Source organism: Lycium barbarum, chromosome 11 (assembly GCF_019175385.1).
Source record: "Lycium barbarum isolate Lr01 chromosome 11, ASM1917538v2, whole genome shotgun sequence".
Lineage (NCBI taxonomy): Eukaryota > Viridiplantae > Streptophyta > Magnoliopsida > Solanales > Solanaceae > Lycium > Lycium barbarum.
In genome coordinates, this window is record NC_083347.1 from 3,705,589 (window position 1) to 3,723,894 (window position 18,306).

At 37.1% G+C, this 18,306-nt stretch overlaps 1 protein-coding gene across 1 annotated transcript; it reads right to left on the reverse strand.

Moving 5' to 3' along the window:
• Positions 1-71: 71 nt before the first annotated feature.
• LOC132619108 (uncharacterized) lies at positions 72-15,134 on the reverse strand. The gene is made up of 7 exons (XM_060334072.1): positions 14,632-15,134; positions 13,152-13,292; positions 12,551-12,916; positions 4,950-5,195; positions 1,721-1,813; positions 1,253-1,453; positions 72-593 (listed from the first exon to the last, which is right to left on the reverse strand). The coding sequence occupies exons 1-7, from the start codon at positions 14,947-14,949 to the stop codon at positions 378-380; spliced, it is 1,581 nt and encodes a 526-aa protein (XP_060190055.1). The 5' UTR covers positions 14,950-15,134; the 3' UTR covers positions 72-377.
• Between the last annotated feature and the right edge of the window lie 3,172 nt (positions 15,135-18,306).

Consider the following 18,306-nt stretch of genomic DNA (forward strand, 5'->3'; position numbering starts at 1 on the left):
TTCAAAATTTGGGGTTAGCGTTAAGATAACTTTACAATGGAAAGTTGAGTGAAGATATCTAAGGCTTTGAAGGCAGAAAGAAACAACTAACATTCACTTAGAATACCAACTCTATTTCATATGTACAAGTTCTTTGGGATTCATTTTCCCAAGCTCGTTCAGTAACAAGGAACTTGTCAAGCTAGCATTCTGGCCTGTGCAAATTTCAAGAAGCACTGAAAGACCAAACTCTGTACAAACTCTTAAATAAGAGCAACATATATGTCTATCAGCAACCTTGTACCTAGGGAATTGTACAACAACCTGAGAACTGATGAGTGAAGAATTATATGTGACATGCTAACCTCTGATAAACAAAGGAAGATAGGAAACTCTTGTCAACAACTTTGAGGTCTGTAATATTTCGGAGGCATAGATGGACATCTCTCATTCATATGGGGGTACGGATCCATACTATTGTATCCAGGTAATTCCATCCGGTACTTTCCTCGAACTTGACAGAAAGGAAGCTCCACATTATCATCTGCATTGCACCACTTAGGCAACCGGCTTGAATTGTTTTCGAAAAACTTGAGAGAGTAAGCATCTTTTATCTGCACTCCCAGCAATAACTACGTTACTTTTCAAACTCTAGAAGTTGAATCCAACATGAGACTTCCTTTTGTTTTTCAATGAGATGAACCACCAGGCCCCAGGGTTAAACAGAAAACAAGTAATGCAAGAATTGTAGTTCTCTTTTTTTCCAATGATAAAAAATCGATGCAATAGTTTCACAAACATAAGCGATTTTTAGATAGAAGATTGGATAACTTTCTAAGAATTGAAATACTTCTGGTTTAAAATTGGTTCCTAACTTTTTACATTTTTTGGCATCAAGATACTGTAAGTAGGAAAGAGCAGAGTAAAAGAGTTTCTATTTTAGGGAAGTGGACAATGGACACTATGTTTAGACAACCCAAACAATTACGTACAATAGTTTCTTGGGAACTTAACAGAATTGGAGCAAGGATTGGCGAAAATATGTATTTAGCAGGGATGTGAAGAATAATAGGAAGAACGAGAGAAAGATACCTCACTACAGATACAGACATGTGACCCCGCACAACACCCCCCCCCCCCCCCCCACCCCAAAAAAAACCCGCCATCAAACCAAAAAAATAAAGGGAAGCAGTGTCAGATTCATCTAAGTACATAGCATGCAAATGCCCTGGAAACCAACTGAAGAAGTGGAAAATAAAGAATACAAACTCACTGTGAATTCTGTAACTTGAATTGAGCTTGCAAGTTCACCAAATAATCCTGCTTCCTTATACATTTCAAGAATAAAAGCAACACATGATGTTGACTTTCCATCACTATAAACCCAATCATCCTGCTCTGGAATAGTCAACAATTTGGCGAAAGAGGATCCACGCTTTTCAACTTCCACAAGAACATCAGGAAGACTAAGGTTCTGCATGGATCAGCATGTCGTACTATATATCAAGTCCATGATAGAGCTTTACACTAACTTACCAGTATTGCTTGAGATATATGAGAGTCAACAAAGCAGAGTATACTTTCAGTGTAACAATGGTTTTATGTCATCAACCTTTGTGAATAAAGTATTCTGATATTCTTTAAATTTGTTACTCAATCAGCTGCTTTAATAGGGTTTTTCCACTACTTTTATCTCAACAAACAGAGGCATATCATGAATGTGATCATACAAAAACATAACCTGAGTTCCGAGTCGCTTGTTCAAGGCTTCATTCCACATGTTACCAGCATATGCAGGCTGTAGTTGGTTCCAAACAGTCATGACAGAAGCAACCTGCACCCCACATCACTAAAACATCAGCAACAATTACATAAAATAGCAGGTTAATTTTTAATTTGCAGGAATCTTTTTATTAATTTGTTTTAAATACAAATAGGAGAACGACACACGGCTGAATCTCAGTGGATCATGGTAGCAAGGTCACTCTACCACTTTCAATTTGCAAGAATACAGTAGCAGCTATTCAACACACAAAAAAACAAGTGCCACAATGACCCCACCTTATCTATAAACTAGATGATGAAAGCCCAACACAAAAATAAGTACCACACTTTTCTTTTTAGTCTGTCTAAAAAAGAATGATATATTTTTATGTTTAGAAATCATTTAACTTGAAACTTCCCCTTTTACCTTTAATGAAATCATTTAAATCCACACAAATATCTATGACTTGTTTTAGACCACAAGTTTCAAAGATCTTTCCTTTCTTTTTTAAACTTCGTGCCTAGTTAAACTATGTCACATGAATTAGGACAGAGAAAGTACCTTTTAGTAATATAATTATGGAATTTTTATTATAGAAAGTATTATAATTCAATTAATTGAAAATATCAATAAATTATTTTACTTAGTCCACTTTTCCCATATGACTTTCCTGGTTTGGTTCTCCAATTGAAAGATTTGAAATACACCTTCTCCTACCGAGTTTCATGCCATCATCTCTTTCTACTCAACAACACTGAAAAGCGCTTTCATGTGTTAGCATCTGTTGTAGTATTAAATTTTTAAGTATAGACCAACTTCATCATTTTAAGACAATATGTGTATACGTTTCTTGACCGTTTATATTTCATCTTCTTGATATTATTCCTCATTATTTGTGTGAGACGTATGTGTCTAAAATTAGTGCATTTTTATCCTTACCCAAAGATATAAGTTTTAAATCTTTTGATTTTATGACTTCTTTAGCGGTTTTTGTGTTCAATTTAAATCGTTATTTCTTTTTTCCTGAATTTCTCTTCTTTAAATTTTCTCCAAGCGTACCTTTACCATTTTCTGAACTTATTATCATTATTTAAATGTCCCCTTTTTTTTTTTTTTTTTGAGCAATTGTCTCCTACTTTTTTACGTGGACCTCACCTTAATTTTTTTATTACTATTATAGAAGAGTGGGTTGACGACCAAACCCACTCTTCTATAATAGTTAAAATGCCTTGCATTGATACTTGCTTAGTGCCATTATTATGGGTGTCAAATAGGAGGGTTGGGCTGAATTTGGGCGGGTCAAAATGGGTTGAGTTAATACGACCCGCCCAAAAGTTACTTGGGCTGAAATGGGTTGGGCTAAAATGTGGGTTATAACCCAACCCACCCAATTCTTACTAAGTTTTAATTTCTTTATTTGTTATGTCATAATTATTTCTTACTAAATTTAGTCCTAGAAAATAGGGAGATCGACGATGATGCCACACATCGTATTGGTGCAGGGGTGGAAGAAATGGAGGCTCGCCTCCGGAGTCTTGTGTGATAAAAAGCTACCACCAAAACTTAGAGATAAGTTCTACAGAATGGTGGTTAGGCCGACTTTGTTATATGGGGGGAGTGCGGCCAGTCAAGAACTCTCATGTTCAGAAGATGCAAGTTGCGGAAATGAGGATGCTGAGATGAATGTGTGCTCATACTATGTGAGATAAAATTAGGAATGAGGATATCCGGGACAAGGTGGGAATGGCCTCCGTGGTGGACAAGATTAGGGAAGCGAGGCTGAGATGGTTTAGGCATGTGAAGAGGAAATGCGCAAATGTCCCAGTGAGGATGTGTGAGAGGTTGGATATGGTGGGTATGAGGAGAGATAGAGGTTGGTAGGCCGAAAAAGTATTGGGGAGAGGTGATTAGACAAGATATGACGCAGCTTCAGCTTACCGAGGACATGATCTTAGATAGGAGGGTATGGAGGTTGCAGATTAGGGTAGAAGGTTAGTAGGTAGTTGAGTGTTCTCACTTTTCGGCAGGATTAGGCTTGGTGGTCTGTTGTATAATTAGCCTTATTAATGTAGTTTCTTGCTTTTTGATATCTGTTACCATCTGTTGGTTTTTGTGTTTCGGTTATCGCACTATTTCGTTGTTGTTAGTGTTCTTTTTTTGAATGCTTTGTACTGCTTTCCATATTAGTTGCCATATTTTCTTTACTGTCATATTTCCTCTTTCATAACTACTTTGATTTGATGCACTCAAGCCGAGAGTCTTTCGAAATCAGCCTACCTCCACAAGGTAAGGATAAGGTCTGCTTTCCATATTGTTGTTCTTTTATAATTTTTACAGTACCTAATAAAACTATTTTTTTTATTATGGCTATATATAACATATCACATAAAAAGAATGTCTTGTTTAAAATATTTAACAAGGTTTCTCATGGTGATTTGGGCTAGATATCAACCCAATTCTTAGATGGCTGAAATGGGTTGGGCTAAAATGGGTAGAGCTAATAAATGGTACTTGGACGGGTTGGGCGGGTCAAGTTTTTATGGGCTATTTTTTCCACCCCTAGCCATTATCATTTCTTCCCATCCCTCACCCTTCATCCTCCTAAATTTCTGATTTCAGTTGTCTTTCTCATATTAATAGGATATCAAACAGAGTAATTTCAAGCTCATTCATGACACTATTGTGCTTCAAGGTTCTTACACCAAAACAAATACCATTTCAGCACCCACAAGATACTAACCTATCATTTATTCACTGCTTAATGCACACTTCGTGGAGTTCTATGGAACACTCGACTCATAATAGAATGTTATACCAGTCAAATGAAGCTCCGTGAGAAGAAATTGATGATAACATCAAGTTAAAATTCAAATGGATATACCCTTACGGGAATCTAGAAATTTTCGATACATGAAACCTGCAGCTGAATGGTCTGTGTGTTAAATGCATGCATTTACCCAAATTCACTTCATGTGCCAACAATATTATTTCACTAGCTGAGCAACTAAATACGTTAAGCTCTATGTTACGCGCTCTTTGTAATTATTTTATTTATTTCTGAGGAGATAATTCAGCAAAGAACAGCTGACTACAGTCGCAAACCAGAGGAATCAGGAAGTAAAGGACCATATGAAAGAAAGCAGCTTCAAAATAATGTTGTAAACACAAAATTGGCAAGACTGTAATATGAAATAATATGCATTACCAGATGAGCATCCAATGGTGAGGGGTAATTTCCATCAATTGTGTCGATCCAGCTAAATATTAAGTTGTGGTAACCATAAGGTTTGCTTGCCATGCTTTTTGCATATTCCCAAGCAGCAGTTTCATTAAACTTGGCACGGAGGTCAGGGTGCAAAGGGAGCAACGCAATATGTGGATTGGAATCATCTTTTGTCAGCTCAAACTCCCACCAATCTTCCCATGGCAGTATAGCAATAACATCTTCTCCCTGAAAGAAAATATGAAGAATAACATTGGTGCAAATATGGTATAGAGATTACGTTACTAAATATATGGTCATTCATGCTTAAAGTTTTTCTTATATCTTTAACGCTTTGGGATATTATGTTGTGTCTATAGCATGCTCACAAGCCGTTACCTAGTTAATTGTGCTTAAAGTTTGTGCAAATGTTGAATAGGGATCATAACTTTTAATATGATAATCATATAACGTGATATTTGAAGTCAACATTGTACTCCCTCCGTCCCAATTTATGTGGCACCATTTGACTAGGCATGAACTTTAAGAAAGAAAGGAAGATTTTTTAAATTTGTGGTCCAAAATAATCCTTAGATATTTGTGTGGCTGTAAATCATCTCATAAAGTTAAATTGTTTCTAAATATAGAAAGATGAATTCTTTTTGGGACAGACTAAAAAGGAAATGGCGCCACATAAATTGGGACAGAGGGAGTAATAGTCATACTAATATCTTTTTTGTTGAAGTAAGTTGTTGCATTAAAAAGGCATCAAGAAGATGCGTGAATGATTACAAATCATATGGTTATAACTCCAAATACTGCAAAAAAAAAACTAGTATGAGCTGGGAGTTAAGAACCAGAAGCAAAAACTCAAGGTTGTTAAGCCACTGAGAGTGAGTTGATAAAATCTAAAAGGGGAATGACATCATTTACAGGGGAAAGATTGCTCCAACTAAAAAGATTCATCAAACACTTGGGCCTAAGAGAGCAGTTAGGAGCTGAGATCCCATCAAAACATCTTTTGTTCCTTTCTGTCCATATACACCAAAAAATACATGCTGGAATCATCTGCCAGATCTTCTTGATGGACTTGTCCACTTTCCACAAAAACTCCAACTTTCAACTGCTTGTTTTAGACTGAAGGGGGTTGTCCAACTAATTCCAAAAATAGGCAAAAACATAGACCAAAGATCAGCTGCCACAGGGCAATGCAGTAACAAATGGTTTACAGTCTCTAGGCTGTTGTGACACATAAAACACCTGCTCACCACTGTAATGTCTCTCTTCATGAGATTGTCCTGGGTTAAAATAGCATTGTAAAGAGTTGTCCAGGTGAAACATTTAACTTTAGGGGGGAGCTTTGTCTTCCAAATCAGCTTCCAGGGCCATGAAGTTGTCACTCCCTCTGCTGCATTCAACTGGTTGTAGCTTGCTTTTACTGTGAAGATGCCTTTCTCTGAATTCCCCCACCTTAAGCTGTCTGGAAGTTGAGGATTCATTGAGTAGTTTGCCAGTAACCTATAAAGATCAGTTAGTTCCTCCAACTCCCAGTCTTGCAAGTTTCTTCTAAGGTGAATATCCCAAATGTTGCCATCTCTATTGTCAACAACAGATGAGTCAGGTTCTATAGCTAAAAGCAATATCCTGTGGTGAGAGTTTCTTGAGGGGTTGATTGGCCACCCACTTGTCTTTCCAGAACTTGACTTTAGAACCATTTCCAACCTTAAAAGATACTTCCCTGAAGAAGTCATACTGAAGATTGTTGATATGCTTCCAAGGGCCAACACCATGAGGGGCGGTATTCTTTTTGGTGCGCCAATCATCTAGCCTGCCATATTTTGCATTCACCACTTCCTTCCATAAGAGTGTGCCTCTTTGGCCATATCTCCACCACCATTTCAAAAGAAGGCTTTTGTTGTGCTTGCTGAGATCTCTGACTCCCAGACCTCCTTGTTCCTTTGGCATTATGACCTTATCCCATTTGACAAGATGGAATTTATGATCTTCACTGTTTCCTTCCGATAGAAATGCCCTTCTTAGGCCATCCAGCTGCTCCTTTACCTCACAAGGCATTGGAATGAGGGACATCATGTAAGTAGGTATGTTGTCCAATACACTATTGATTAAAGTCAGCCTTCCTCCCATAGATAGATATTGCATATTCCAATTTACCAGCCTTTTCTCCACCTTCTCCACCACTCCATTCCAAACCTCAGTTGCTTTGTAATTTGCACCCAAAGGAAGGCCCAGATAAATCGACGAGAAGGAGCCTATGTCACACCCCAGGATCCCTGCCAAGATATTCAAGTTTGGAACTTCATTGACAGGATAGATCTTGCTCTTCATCACGTTAATGTGAAGTCCAGACATAGCTTCAAATAGCATGAGAGTAAGATTAAGATATAGAACTTGAAGTGTCTCTACCCCACAAAAGATCAGGGTATCATCAGCATATAAAAGGTGGGAAATTGAGATAGAATTGTTTGGCCTGCTTTCCACCTTGAAGCCCCCAATCCAGTGATTTTCTTTGACTTTGTCCAGCATCTTGCTCAGACCCTCCATGGCTAGAATGAATAAGAAAGGAGAAAGAGGATCCCCTTGTCTTATTCCTTTTTTAGGAGAGAAAAAACCCCACTGGCCCCCTGTTCACCATAATGGAGTATTTTACAGTTGAAAGACTGTATTTGATCCATTTAATCCATCTATCTCCAAAACCCATTTGCTTCAGCATGTCTAACAGATAGGACCAGCCCACTTTGTCAAAGGCTTTCTCCACATCTAGTTTGCATAAAATCCCAGGTGTTCCTGCTTTCAATCTGCCATCTAGCATTTCATTTGCAATCGAAGAGGCATCAGTGATTTGTCTGTTCTTAAGGAAGGCATTTTGCTCCCCTGATACCAGCTTCCAGATCACTGCTTTGAAACACTCCCTATGAACACTCCCTATGAGACTTATAAGGTCTGAAGTCCCTAAGGTGTAAGGCTCCCTTTTTTTTTTCGGATAAGAGCTATAAATGAAGCATTGTTGGATTTGACCATGTGGCAATGCAGATGAAAATGGTTGAGAGCTCCCATAATACCGTCCTTGATGAAATCCCAAAAACTCTGATAAAAGGCCATTGTGTACCCATCGGGCCCTGGGCTCTTGTCTGGAGCACAAGAGTTGATGGCTGCTCTTACCTCTTCTTCTTCAAAGCTTCTTTCTAGCCAAATCTTTTCTACCTGAGTGATATTGCTGAGATTTTCAAAGCTGGCTTTGGGTCTCCACTGCTCATCCTCCTTATACAAAGCTTGGTAAAATCTTAAAATTTCAGCTTTGATTTCTCCCTTGTCTTCACAGATCTCCCCATTAATCATAAGCTTGTCAATTTGATTGTTCCTCCTGTGAGAATTGGCTACTCTTTGGAAGAATTTGGTATTCCTATCTCCTTCTTTAAGCCACAAACATCTAGACTTATGCCTCCAGGATACCTCTTCAATCTTTGCTATTTCTTCCAGTTTTAGCTTTAGGTGAGCTGATCTCTCCTTCTCCCCATGTGACATAAGTCTACCTTCAGTAGCTTGTTCAGTGATAGTTAATTCCTCCAGCATACATTCCCTTTGAGTTTCTAGTTTTCCAAAGGTCTCTCTATTCCAGTTAGTGATATCTTTCTTTAAAATTCTAAGCTTCTGAGATAGGACAAAGTCTGGACTACCTACGATGTTGTAGTTTTGCCAGCAGCCTTTGATCATTTCAGAGAAACCTTCTGTTTGTAGCCACATATTTTCAAACTTGAAGTAAGAGCAATTAGTATCCCAATCACCACTTTCCAGAAGCAGAGGTCTGTGATCTGAGACAACTCTTGGCATAGCTAGTTGTTTTATAGCGTTGAAAGTATCATTCCACTCCGGAGAGATTAGAAACCTATCTATTCTAGATGCTTGCAAAGAATTCTCACCCCTGAACCATGTGAAATTAGCTCCTTGTAAAGGCAGATCAATAATGTCCAGATCAAGAATGAATTCATTAAAGTTGATCATTGCACTGGATCTTCCATGGCAGTTGTATTTTTCACTTTCATATCTGCACACATTAAAATCTCCTCCAATTACCCATTATTCATTCCATAAGCCCCTTACTGCTGCCAATTCATGCCATAGTAGTTCTCTTTCTGGATTGCTGTGAGGCCCATAAACACCTGTAAAGCCCCATCTGAAATCCTCCTGTGTACTCTCCATCAGACAAGAAATGGTGTAGCTGCCCTTATGAATATCTCTGACTGTCCACTGTCTCTTATCCCAAAGGATTAAGATGCCCCCATTTCTTCCATCTGATTTTAAATCAGCCCATTCAATCCATCTGTTAACCCGTAATTGATTAATCCAGCTTGATGACCATTCCTCAACTTTAGTTTCCTGCAAGCAAACTATGTCTGCCCTCCCTTTGTTAATAAGTGACTTGATTGTTGTTCTTTTCTCTGCCTCATTGAGACCCTGCACATTCCAACTCAGAATTTTTATTTTCATGTAGAGGAAGCTTTGTAGTACCTGCCCCTATCACCTGTTATCTTCCCATCAGAGTTCATCTCCCATTTAAGCCTTCCCAATTCCAATGTTTGCTTCTTCTTCCCCTTTCTCAGTGCTGAGGGTGGTGATTGTTGTTGCTTTTCAATCTGTTCTTGTCTTTTTTGTTCCATCCTTAAGACCATTCCAAGAATTTCGTGCTCAAACCCTGCCGCATGAATCCCAAAAGCCTTGCACGCTTTAAACATGACAGTCTTGGCCCACCTCGACGTATCGATTACATTCGGAGTGCTTATGTGCGTCGATCCAATATGGTTCTCATCGTGCCATGGAAGAGAGAGAGCATCGCAAGAGGAGAGATCAAGTTCCGAGCAACTTACTGATTCGAACTCATTCAAAGTAAGGGCTCTTGGAATTAAAGGTCTTGGTGTCTCTGCTTCATCATCTGCTTCTGATTCTGAATCGCATGCAAAAGCCACAGGCAACTGCTCCCTTGTTCTGGTTTCTGCAGCTTCTATTTCGATTGAAAAAGGGTCAAAATAATTAATGTGCGAATATGGGCTACTTCTATTCTGATAAGGATCAAAACCAGGCCCAGCAGCCTTCCAGATCTTTTTATAATTATTTCTCTTCTTTTGCTTCTTATTCTTTGGGCCTTGGAAATAATGAGTGTAATTGTGGCCCAGAATGTTGCTGGCCCCATTAGCCCATACTTTTTCCTTCTCCTTATACTGTGGCACGTGACCTCTATTTTTCTCTATCAAACCCAGGGATTTTGAATTAAAGTTGCTCGGATAACTGAGCTTCTTCTTATTGTCCAAAGGATAAACATGTGATACCTTTCTAGGGTTTGGAGTAGCAGCCTCCATCTTCTCCACCTCTCTCCGTCTGTCAGGGATGATTCGAGTAATCTGGTCTTCCACAATCACCACCAGATATCTCAAACCACCAACATACAAGTCTATTTCCTTTGGGATTTCTTCCATAGTGATTTTAACACAGATGCGCGCCCAGAAAAGATGAGATCTTGCCTTCGTGTCTGCATCTGCACCTATGAAACCTCCGCACTTCTCTCCGATACATCGGAAAGATTCCATGTTCCAACCATTTAGCGGTACCCCAAAAGCCTTGACCCATTTGTGCCCAATCTCTGATTTTGCTGAATAATACTCAGATTCTATTGACCACCACTCAAGATTTAGATGACGACAGTTCCAGAACCAATCTCCAGCTTTGATCCTGGCTGCTTCTTGTCTTGAAGGCAGTTCAAATAAAAATTTGTTGTGTGATATCGGTGTGACTCTCAGACCTGCTGTCACCTGCCATCTCTTAAGAAACCAAGGCTGGATGATTTCTGCTTTTGGGCTGTAGTGGAATGGGTCATTGAAACTTCCGATCAAGCATTTGGAGAGGAAATTGGAGCTTTCATCCTGGTCTTCAAGGTTGCCTGCCCTTCTCTGAGTTGGCCATTGAGAGATTTCTGCTGCTTTTAGGAAGGATCTCTTTTTAATATCAGTGATTACTTTGTATTTGTGATTTGTTGCTTCACACAAATATTGAAGGATCTTCCCTGCTATGTCTCCCCATCCCCCATTGTACACAATTTCTGGAATAATAATCGCCTTTCTCCTCTCCCCTGCTATTGTTTCGACTCTTACGAATCTTCCATGAGTGTTGTAATTCTGATATACCCTATAAATGTATGCTTGTATTTTCCTTCGCCATCTTCTATAGAGATTCCCTTGTCCGTATGAAGCTTGGTATAACTGTGAGCAAACCCATCTAAGATTCTCCTCGTCTAGTTTGATCTGGCTGGTAAACCTTCTGCCTCGCTCCACCCAAACAAACCATCTGTCTTGGTCCCCACAATCTTCGTAGATCTCAAAGGATTTGTCCCCTAAAAAGAAATGTATCTTCCCTCCCATGAGGGGAGAGAAGGCTCACCGGAAAAAAAGATTTTAGAGAGAGAAAACAAGGGGCACATTTCCCAAGTTAGAGCACATTTTTTATTCGAATCCACAAAAGTTCATACTAATATCTAAAGTTGTACACTCCAGAAAAGCGTCACTTGCCAGAACACAATCACAAACTTTAGATGTTTTTTCCCTTTATTTTGCTGATTTGAATATCACTCTAATAATTTAATCAATTGTTCCAACATGTAGCACTTTTATCTCCTTTTTTTTTTCATTTGGAGAAGTTCTTTTTATTCCTTAAACGTTTGATTTGCTATCAGTGCTCCTTATTACTTTGTTGAAAATCCAGAATTCCCTAAACACAAGTTTGAAGTTTTTAATAAATATGAACGAGAAAGTATGAAAAGAGATAGTGGATAGTCGTAACATAGTATAGCTAAATACACTACAAAATAATGTACAATTAAATAATCTTTATAAGCGACAAAAGATATAAGGATTTCCAGAATAAAGATAATTCCGGCTAAAGTAATTGCATTTCCTCAAAATAAGGATAGAAATGTTTTACTAACATGGAAAGAGAAAGGAAGAAAAAAGATAGAGGTGGAGGCGAAAACAATAGGTGATTTCTTCCCATCAGTCCAAGCCTTGGTGGATAGAGTTACCTAGCACCTGTATTTGTGGGAGGTAACAGGTACCGCGTGGAATTAGTTGAGGTGCGTGAAAGCTGGCCCGGACACCACGATTATTTAAAAAAAGAAAAGAAAATATATAGTGGAAAAGTACCAATCTTCTATATAGAATTAAATACAGGAGAAAGTAATATAGAACTACATAATTCCCGTAAACAACAACTGAATGTCTAAGGATTTTCAAATATAAAATTCTAGCAAGAATAAGTCCTAGAACAGTTATATTTACTTTGAATCTTGAATTTGAATTCTCAAAGCTGTGATTTCTATATCTGGATAATGATTTTTTTGTAGAATTAGCACGTTAAAGGATGGTAGGAGATAATCAAATGAGAAGTTAATACAATGCTATTAGCCTAGCACAATAAGAAAGACAAGCAAATGTTGCAGAAATCAGAGTATGAAATAATTTTTTCTATCACCATTCTCCTTCTAATCTTCCAGTTCTCCAAAGAATAGCAGAATTTGAAAACAAGATAGTTTAGAACACTACCTTATCATTCTCATTTCCAGATTCGCCAACCCATAGTTTTCCTTCGGAGTCTCTCAAGCAAACAGCAGAATGGCCAGCATAAGCTCCAGATACCCATTTCTCTAAAGTTTCGAAACCACCCCAGCGACCTCTAATTTTCGAAATGGCAAGAAAATCTCCAGAATGTATTTCATCAGTAGTAAAGTTGGTGACCCATGGCTGCGGACGTTTTTCAAATGAAGCGCCCATATGTTTCTTTAGAAAACCGATATTTGAGTTCTCACCCCATCCAGTGTTCGTGAACAAAGGGAGAACATCCCATAGTGCTGAAAAAGTTCCTAACATTCCTGCTTGCATTAGGAAAATTGAGATACCTTTATGTTTGACCTGTTTCAATTTTATTCCGTTAGTCTCATGAATTATGCTCAATGTAAGGGTAAGGTCTGCGTACACTCTACCCTCCCCAGACCCCACTTGTGGGATTTCACTGGGTATGTTGTTGTTGTTGTTAGTCTCATGAATTATGCTCAAATTAGTGCCCTTTTAGCTTCATTTAAAGTCTCATGAATTATGCTCAAATTAGTGCCCTTTTAGCTTCATTTAAGAAATGATTGGGACTCACATATTCTAATTCAGCTTGAGACTCCCACTCTTTGATTTCGAGAGTATGTGCACGAGACAATATGTAGTAGTCCCATGTTACACGATATGGGGTTGCAAAGACGTAAAGGTCCATACATGTCCAACTGTGTGCATTGCTCACCTGCAAAATATTTTAATTGGAATACAAACATTGACATATTGAGAAGATAGATAAAGCATTGACACTAAAAATAGGAACTCGTTCCATCCAAGCATTGAAAAAGAAAAGGCACAAAGATAATTATAAAGCGGGTAAAAAATACAATTTATAACCTTCATCAATAATCTATACCATATACTATGCGAAGAACAAAAATTAATAATGCATACAGATTTTGCCTTCCACAATATTTCCATTCTCAACAAACACCACAACGTTGGTATTTCCAACATAGCTGAGCTACAATTTCAACTAAATTTTACCAAAATATAGTCAATGCAAAGACTGGGTTTCTGCGACAAGATACCTCTCGTCCGCGGCGTGCGAAAAAGTCTTAATGAATAACATTAGTCACACAAAAGTCAACTTTAGAGTTTCCCGTGAAGACGAGTAGAGCAAAGAATCAAGATTAAGTTTTTTTATGTCCACCCATCTTTTTCCAATCTATCTGGCAACCAAATCAACAGATATCTAATAGCAAAAGATATTCAGGACCAGCTGGGAATCACCTACATCAATATTCCACTTAAATTTACTCAAAAAGAAAAAAAAATCTAATGAATCAATCAACTATGCCTCAATCCCAGCTAATTGGGTTCAGCTATATGAATCCTCTACATCCATTCTGCTCCATTTGGGCCCATTTAATTCCAATACAAGTACAAAATTTGTATTTCAAGGCAAATTATGGATTCTCCTCTCTAAAGCAAGAGGATCCAATATTTATACAAGTCTCTAACCAGACTAATAAGTCTACTGGTTAAACACCATAAGTAAGTGTAACACTAACAACTAATCCTTGTCGAAAAATACTAAACACAAGGGAAAATGTCATCTTTCAGACCCAATTTACGAAAAGGAACAAAATTGAAATGTGCTAAACTATATTCCCAGACAGCTGATCTACAGTACTATTTATGCATTCACGTGAACCCAATAGCATTTTCCCAAGCCCTATATAATTAATAAGAGATCCACTAAATATCTCATATATTCTTGGTTTATTAACTTGAGGTCGCTAGTATGTATTAAGAATCCACTATATATCTACAAACATTTGACTGTGAACTCATATATTGTTATATATTAACTTGAGGTTAGTAGGGAATTCATAAAATTCAAATCTTGGAACCACCTTTGTTCTCAAACTCCCCAAGAAAGAACCATACTGCCTTGTAGCTACCCAAAAAGTTATAAACAAGGCCTAACTTCTATATAAGAAAAACAACAAAAGATACAGCAAAACAAAATGAAATTCTGAAAACAATGAAGAAAGTACCAAAACAGATTTGGGGTATACCTTAATATGAAGGGTGCCACCACCAAATTGAGTATTAGACTTGTTATGAAGCTCTAACCAAGCAATATTCTTGTAAAAGCATGCACCTTTCCACTCCAAAGTATTATTCCCTTCAATTGGAGCAACCCCAACAAAAGTGGGCATTAAGTCCACTGCACTGTGAAGAGAGTTTAGTATAGGCCATGAAATTTGTCTTGGTAATAATGGAAGAATATCTTTTGGATTAAATGGTATTTTAAACCCATGTATATGACATGGTAAGAGCTGAAAAAGGAACAAGAAAGTAATAAAGCTGTGATTTTTCAAGATTGTAGCCATGGATGTCTTCTATGGAAGCTTTGTTTGTTCAATAGATGTTTTTTCTTTTTTGACAAAAAATTTGATCCACATGCCTCTAAGTTCTAACTTTATTTCATTCGTTTACTTATACGTGAAGATCTTTCCAATTTCATTTATTTCGAGTTTCTGACCAAGAAAAATGACAAAAATGGTTCCCATTATGTTTGAAGATAGGTTTAAAATATTTTTTTAAGTATGAATTAAATTTGGTCTTTTAAGTTTGTTGAAAGTTCACACTTTAGCTTTCATTATATTCACGACGGAAATAGATAAAGTCAAAGATTTAATCATAAACATCACGAAAGTCTATCAAATTCTAAAATATCTAACAAAAAGATTACACTGTACATTAAAGATATAGAAAAAATAGAAATTACATTTCAAAAAATTACATCGGCTTTTAAAAATAAATCAAAAATAGTAGAAATTACAAAATTTATATCTCTAAATGTGAGCTCCCGGTAATTTTGTTTTTTCATAATATCCGTGTATTTAACAAACAAAGTTTGAGAAATATTTGATGGAGATTAAAAGTGTAACTTTCGCAAATTTTAAGAACCAAAATTGCTTAATGCATACTTAAAAGACTATTTTGAACCTACCATCAAACACGAGGGACCAATTTTTGTTATTTTCTCAGTTTTGACCCATTTCATTTAATTAATTTCATTGATCTTAATCGACCGGATATACAGTACTTATATTATTTTAGAGGCAATTTGCACGATAGTCCTTCATATTTGCTGGTCTTTAATTTTTGCCCTCAATTCACTAGTGTTTAATTTTTGGCCTTCGCTTAAAAAGGTAGCCAAAAATATCCCGAGGTTCTGGGTTTGAAACCCAGCAGAATCGAAAATAATAATAATTTTGCTATGAACTTATGCCTATTCGGGCGAAGTTACATAGAACCTGTGCTGGAGACAGACTTTGCCTGAAGGCATAACTAAAAGTCTACCGGAGATGACAGACTTTGTCTTATAAGACAGACTTTTAGTTTTGCTTTAAGGCAAAGTTTACTGCATAAGACAGACTTTTGCAAAAGTCTTGCCTTGAGATTTTGTTTTTTAACTGAGCGGGGGTTCAAACCCAGAACCTTGGGGTATTTTCGCCCACCTTTTTAAGGGAAGGACAAAATTAAAGACCAACAATTTGAGGGCAAAAGCTAAAGATCACCCCAAAAGAAGGACAATCCGCGCAAAAAAAAAACTTATTTTAATCAATTATGTCGCGGTCGCTTCAAATCTTTTTTTTTTCCGCGGATTGGCCTTCATTTGGGATGGTCTTTAATTTTTTTTCCCTCCAAATTGGTGGTCTTTAAGTTTTGCCCCTCAAATTGGTGGTCTTTAACTTTGCCCTCTGCCTTTGCAAATTGTCTTAAGGCCTTAAGCCAGAATTTGCAAAACTGACCGTGCAATTTCTGCCTTAAGGCCCAAAGGCAGAATTTATAAAGGCAGATGGTAAAAATTAAGGGAGAATGACCTATATATACATAAGAATAGGGTATATTTATAAAATATGACGGTACTTTTCAGTTTACAAAACTTACCAATAGATTTCTTACAAAATATATACAAAACATTTCGCTCAAATTTTGTGTATGAAAACTGTATGAAATGTGTATACCAATTACCAATATTAATTTTGGTGTAAAGCCGAGATTGTTCAATTTCAACAAACAGATCTTGGAGATTGTCTTGTTGGTGCTCTAACACTGCCTTGTCAATATGAGAATGTTCTAATTTGTAATGAGAGAATACAATGCAAAACGGGTTGAAGGATTTTATAATTAGACTTACACCAACTCCAAGTTCTGTGCAGCCATCAGAACTATTGCACATCCTCCTATCCGCTCTGTATGAAATTCCGGCGGCGCTTTGCCGGAAAGCATGGAGGAAACATAGCAATGACGAGAGATTTTTCCCAGATGTGGACATATTGTGATAGAGAAAGGGAAGGGAATGATGAACTTTTAATTTTTTCAAATCCGTCATGTTTTGTAATTTTATTAGTATATTTTGTAAATAAGGAAAAGTATCCTTATATTTTGTAATATACAATCTTAAGTAGTATTATTAGGTTATTTTCCCAAAAATTAATGACCATCAATTTGAGAGACAAAAATTAAAGACCACCCCAGCGAAGAACAATCCTCCAAATTGCCCTTATTTACAGTATATAATTTTAATCCAGAAAGAAATGGGAGCTTTCTCAGTTTTAATTTCCTTGTTTAAAATTTTGTCAATTTACGTTTTCGTCTACACTACGTAATAGTGATAGGAAAGAAAATTCCGCGAATATGCTTGTAGCAAATACTTCGTCATGATCACGTAATTTTGCTTGGACACAAGTTCTTGGAAAAAAATCCATTCATACCCAATTTAATGGAAGATATCAATAAAGGTAAAATGATGGATTTGAAGTTTTAAATACAAAAATATCTTTCTTTTATTAATAAATAAAAAAGAAAAATTATCATTTAAAATGGAATAAATCAACCAGAGAGGGTTTCAAAAACAAAACAGGCGCATTATAGTTGGAGTTGACTTGCACTTGTTGGCAAGAAAGGCTTCTGTCATTGCTGTGAACAGTGAAAGAAGTGAATATTTCCAAACTGCTTGGATTAGCTATTTTTTGTCTTTAGCTCAGCGCCCGGTACTCACATTGGGATCTGATAATCCGAAAATTTTCATTTTGAAAGTAAAGCGCTCTCAAACGAAGATAATTTCATTCTCAAGATTGTGACTCAAAAATATTAATTGAAGATTAACAGGTACTTATCATCCCATCTCGACAATTGATGGTACCACAAGTAGAGTTGATGGATTTATTATTGGCCTACTTTGAAAGGGGAAAATGGTGTGTTTTCCCTTTTTGGTTTTCCTTTCCTATATTTTGTTAACTACATTCCCCTTCTGTTTTCAAGGACAAAATTTATAGTACCATTTTTATGGGGACAACTCCAATATTAAATTCTTGATATGAGGATAGCTCCAACATTGAATTCTTGATATGGGGGAAAGCTCCAATACTGAATTCTTGAAATTAACTTCTCGCTGTTATCAGTTGATACTTCAATACTACACTCTCTCTCCCTCTCTCTTTCATCTAATAGTACCATTCTTTTGACCAGGTGAAAAAGAGGAACAAAATCTCCTCTCTCTTTTACCTCACCCCAAATTAGACCTCTGTCAGCTTAATTCTACGAGTGCAACTAAAATTTCTATTGTACACAACATGCAAGGTCTAAAATGTTATTCTCTTGGTTCGAGTTGAACAATTCATCAAAATAACCTCTCTATCTCTCCTTGATCTCGTTATCTTCTGTCATCACGTGTT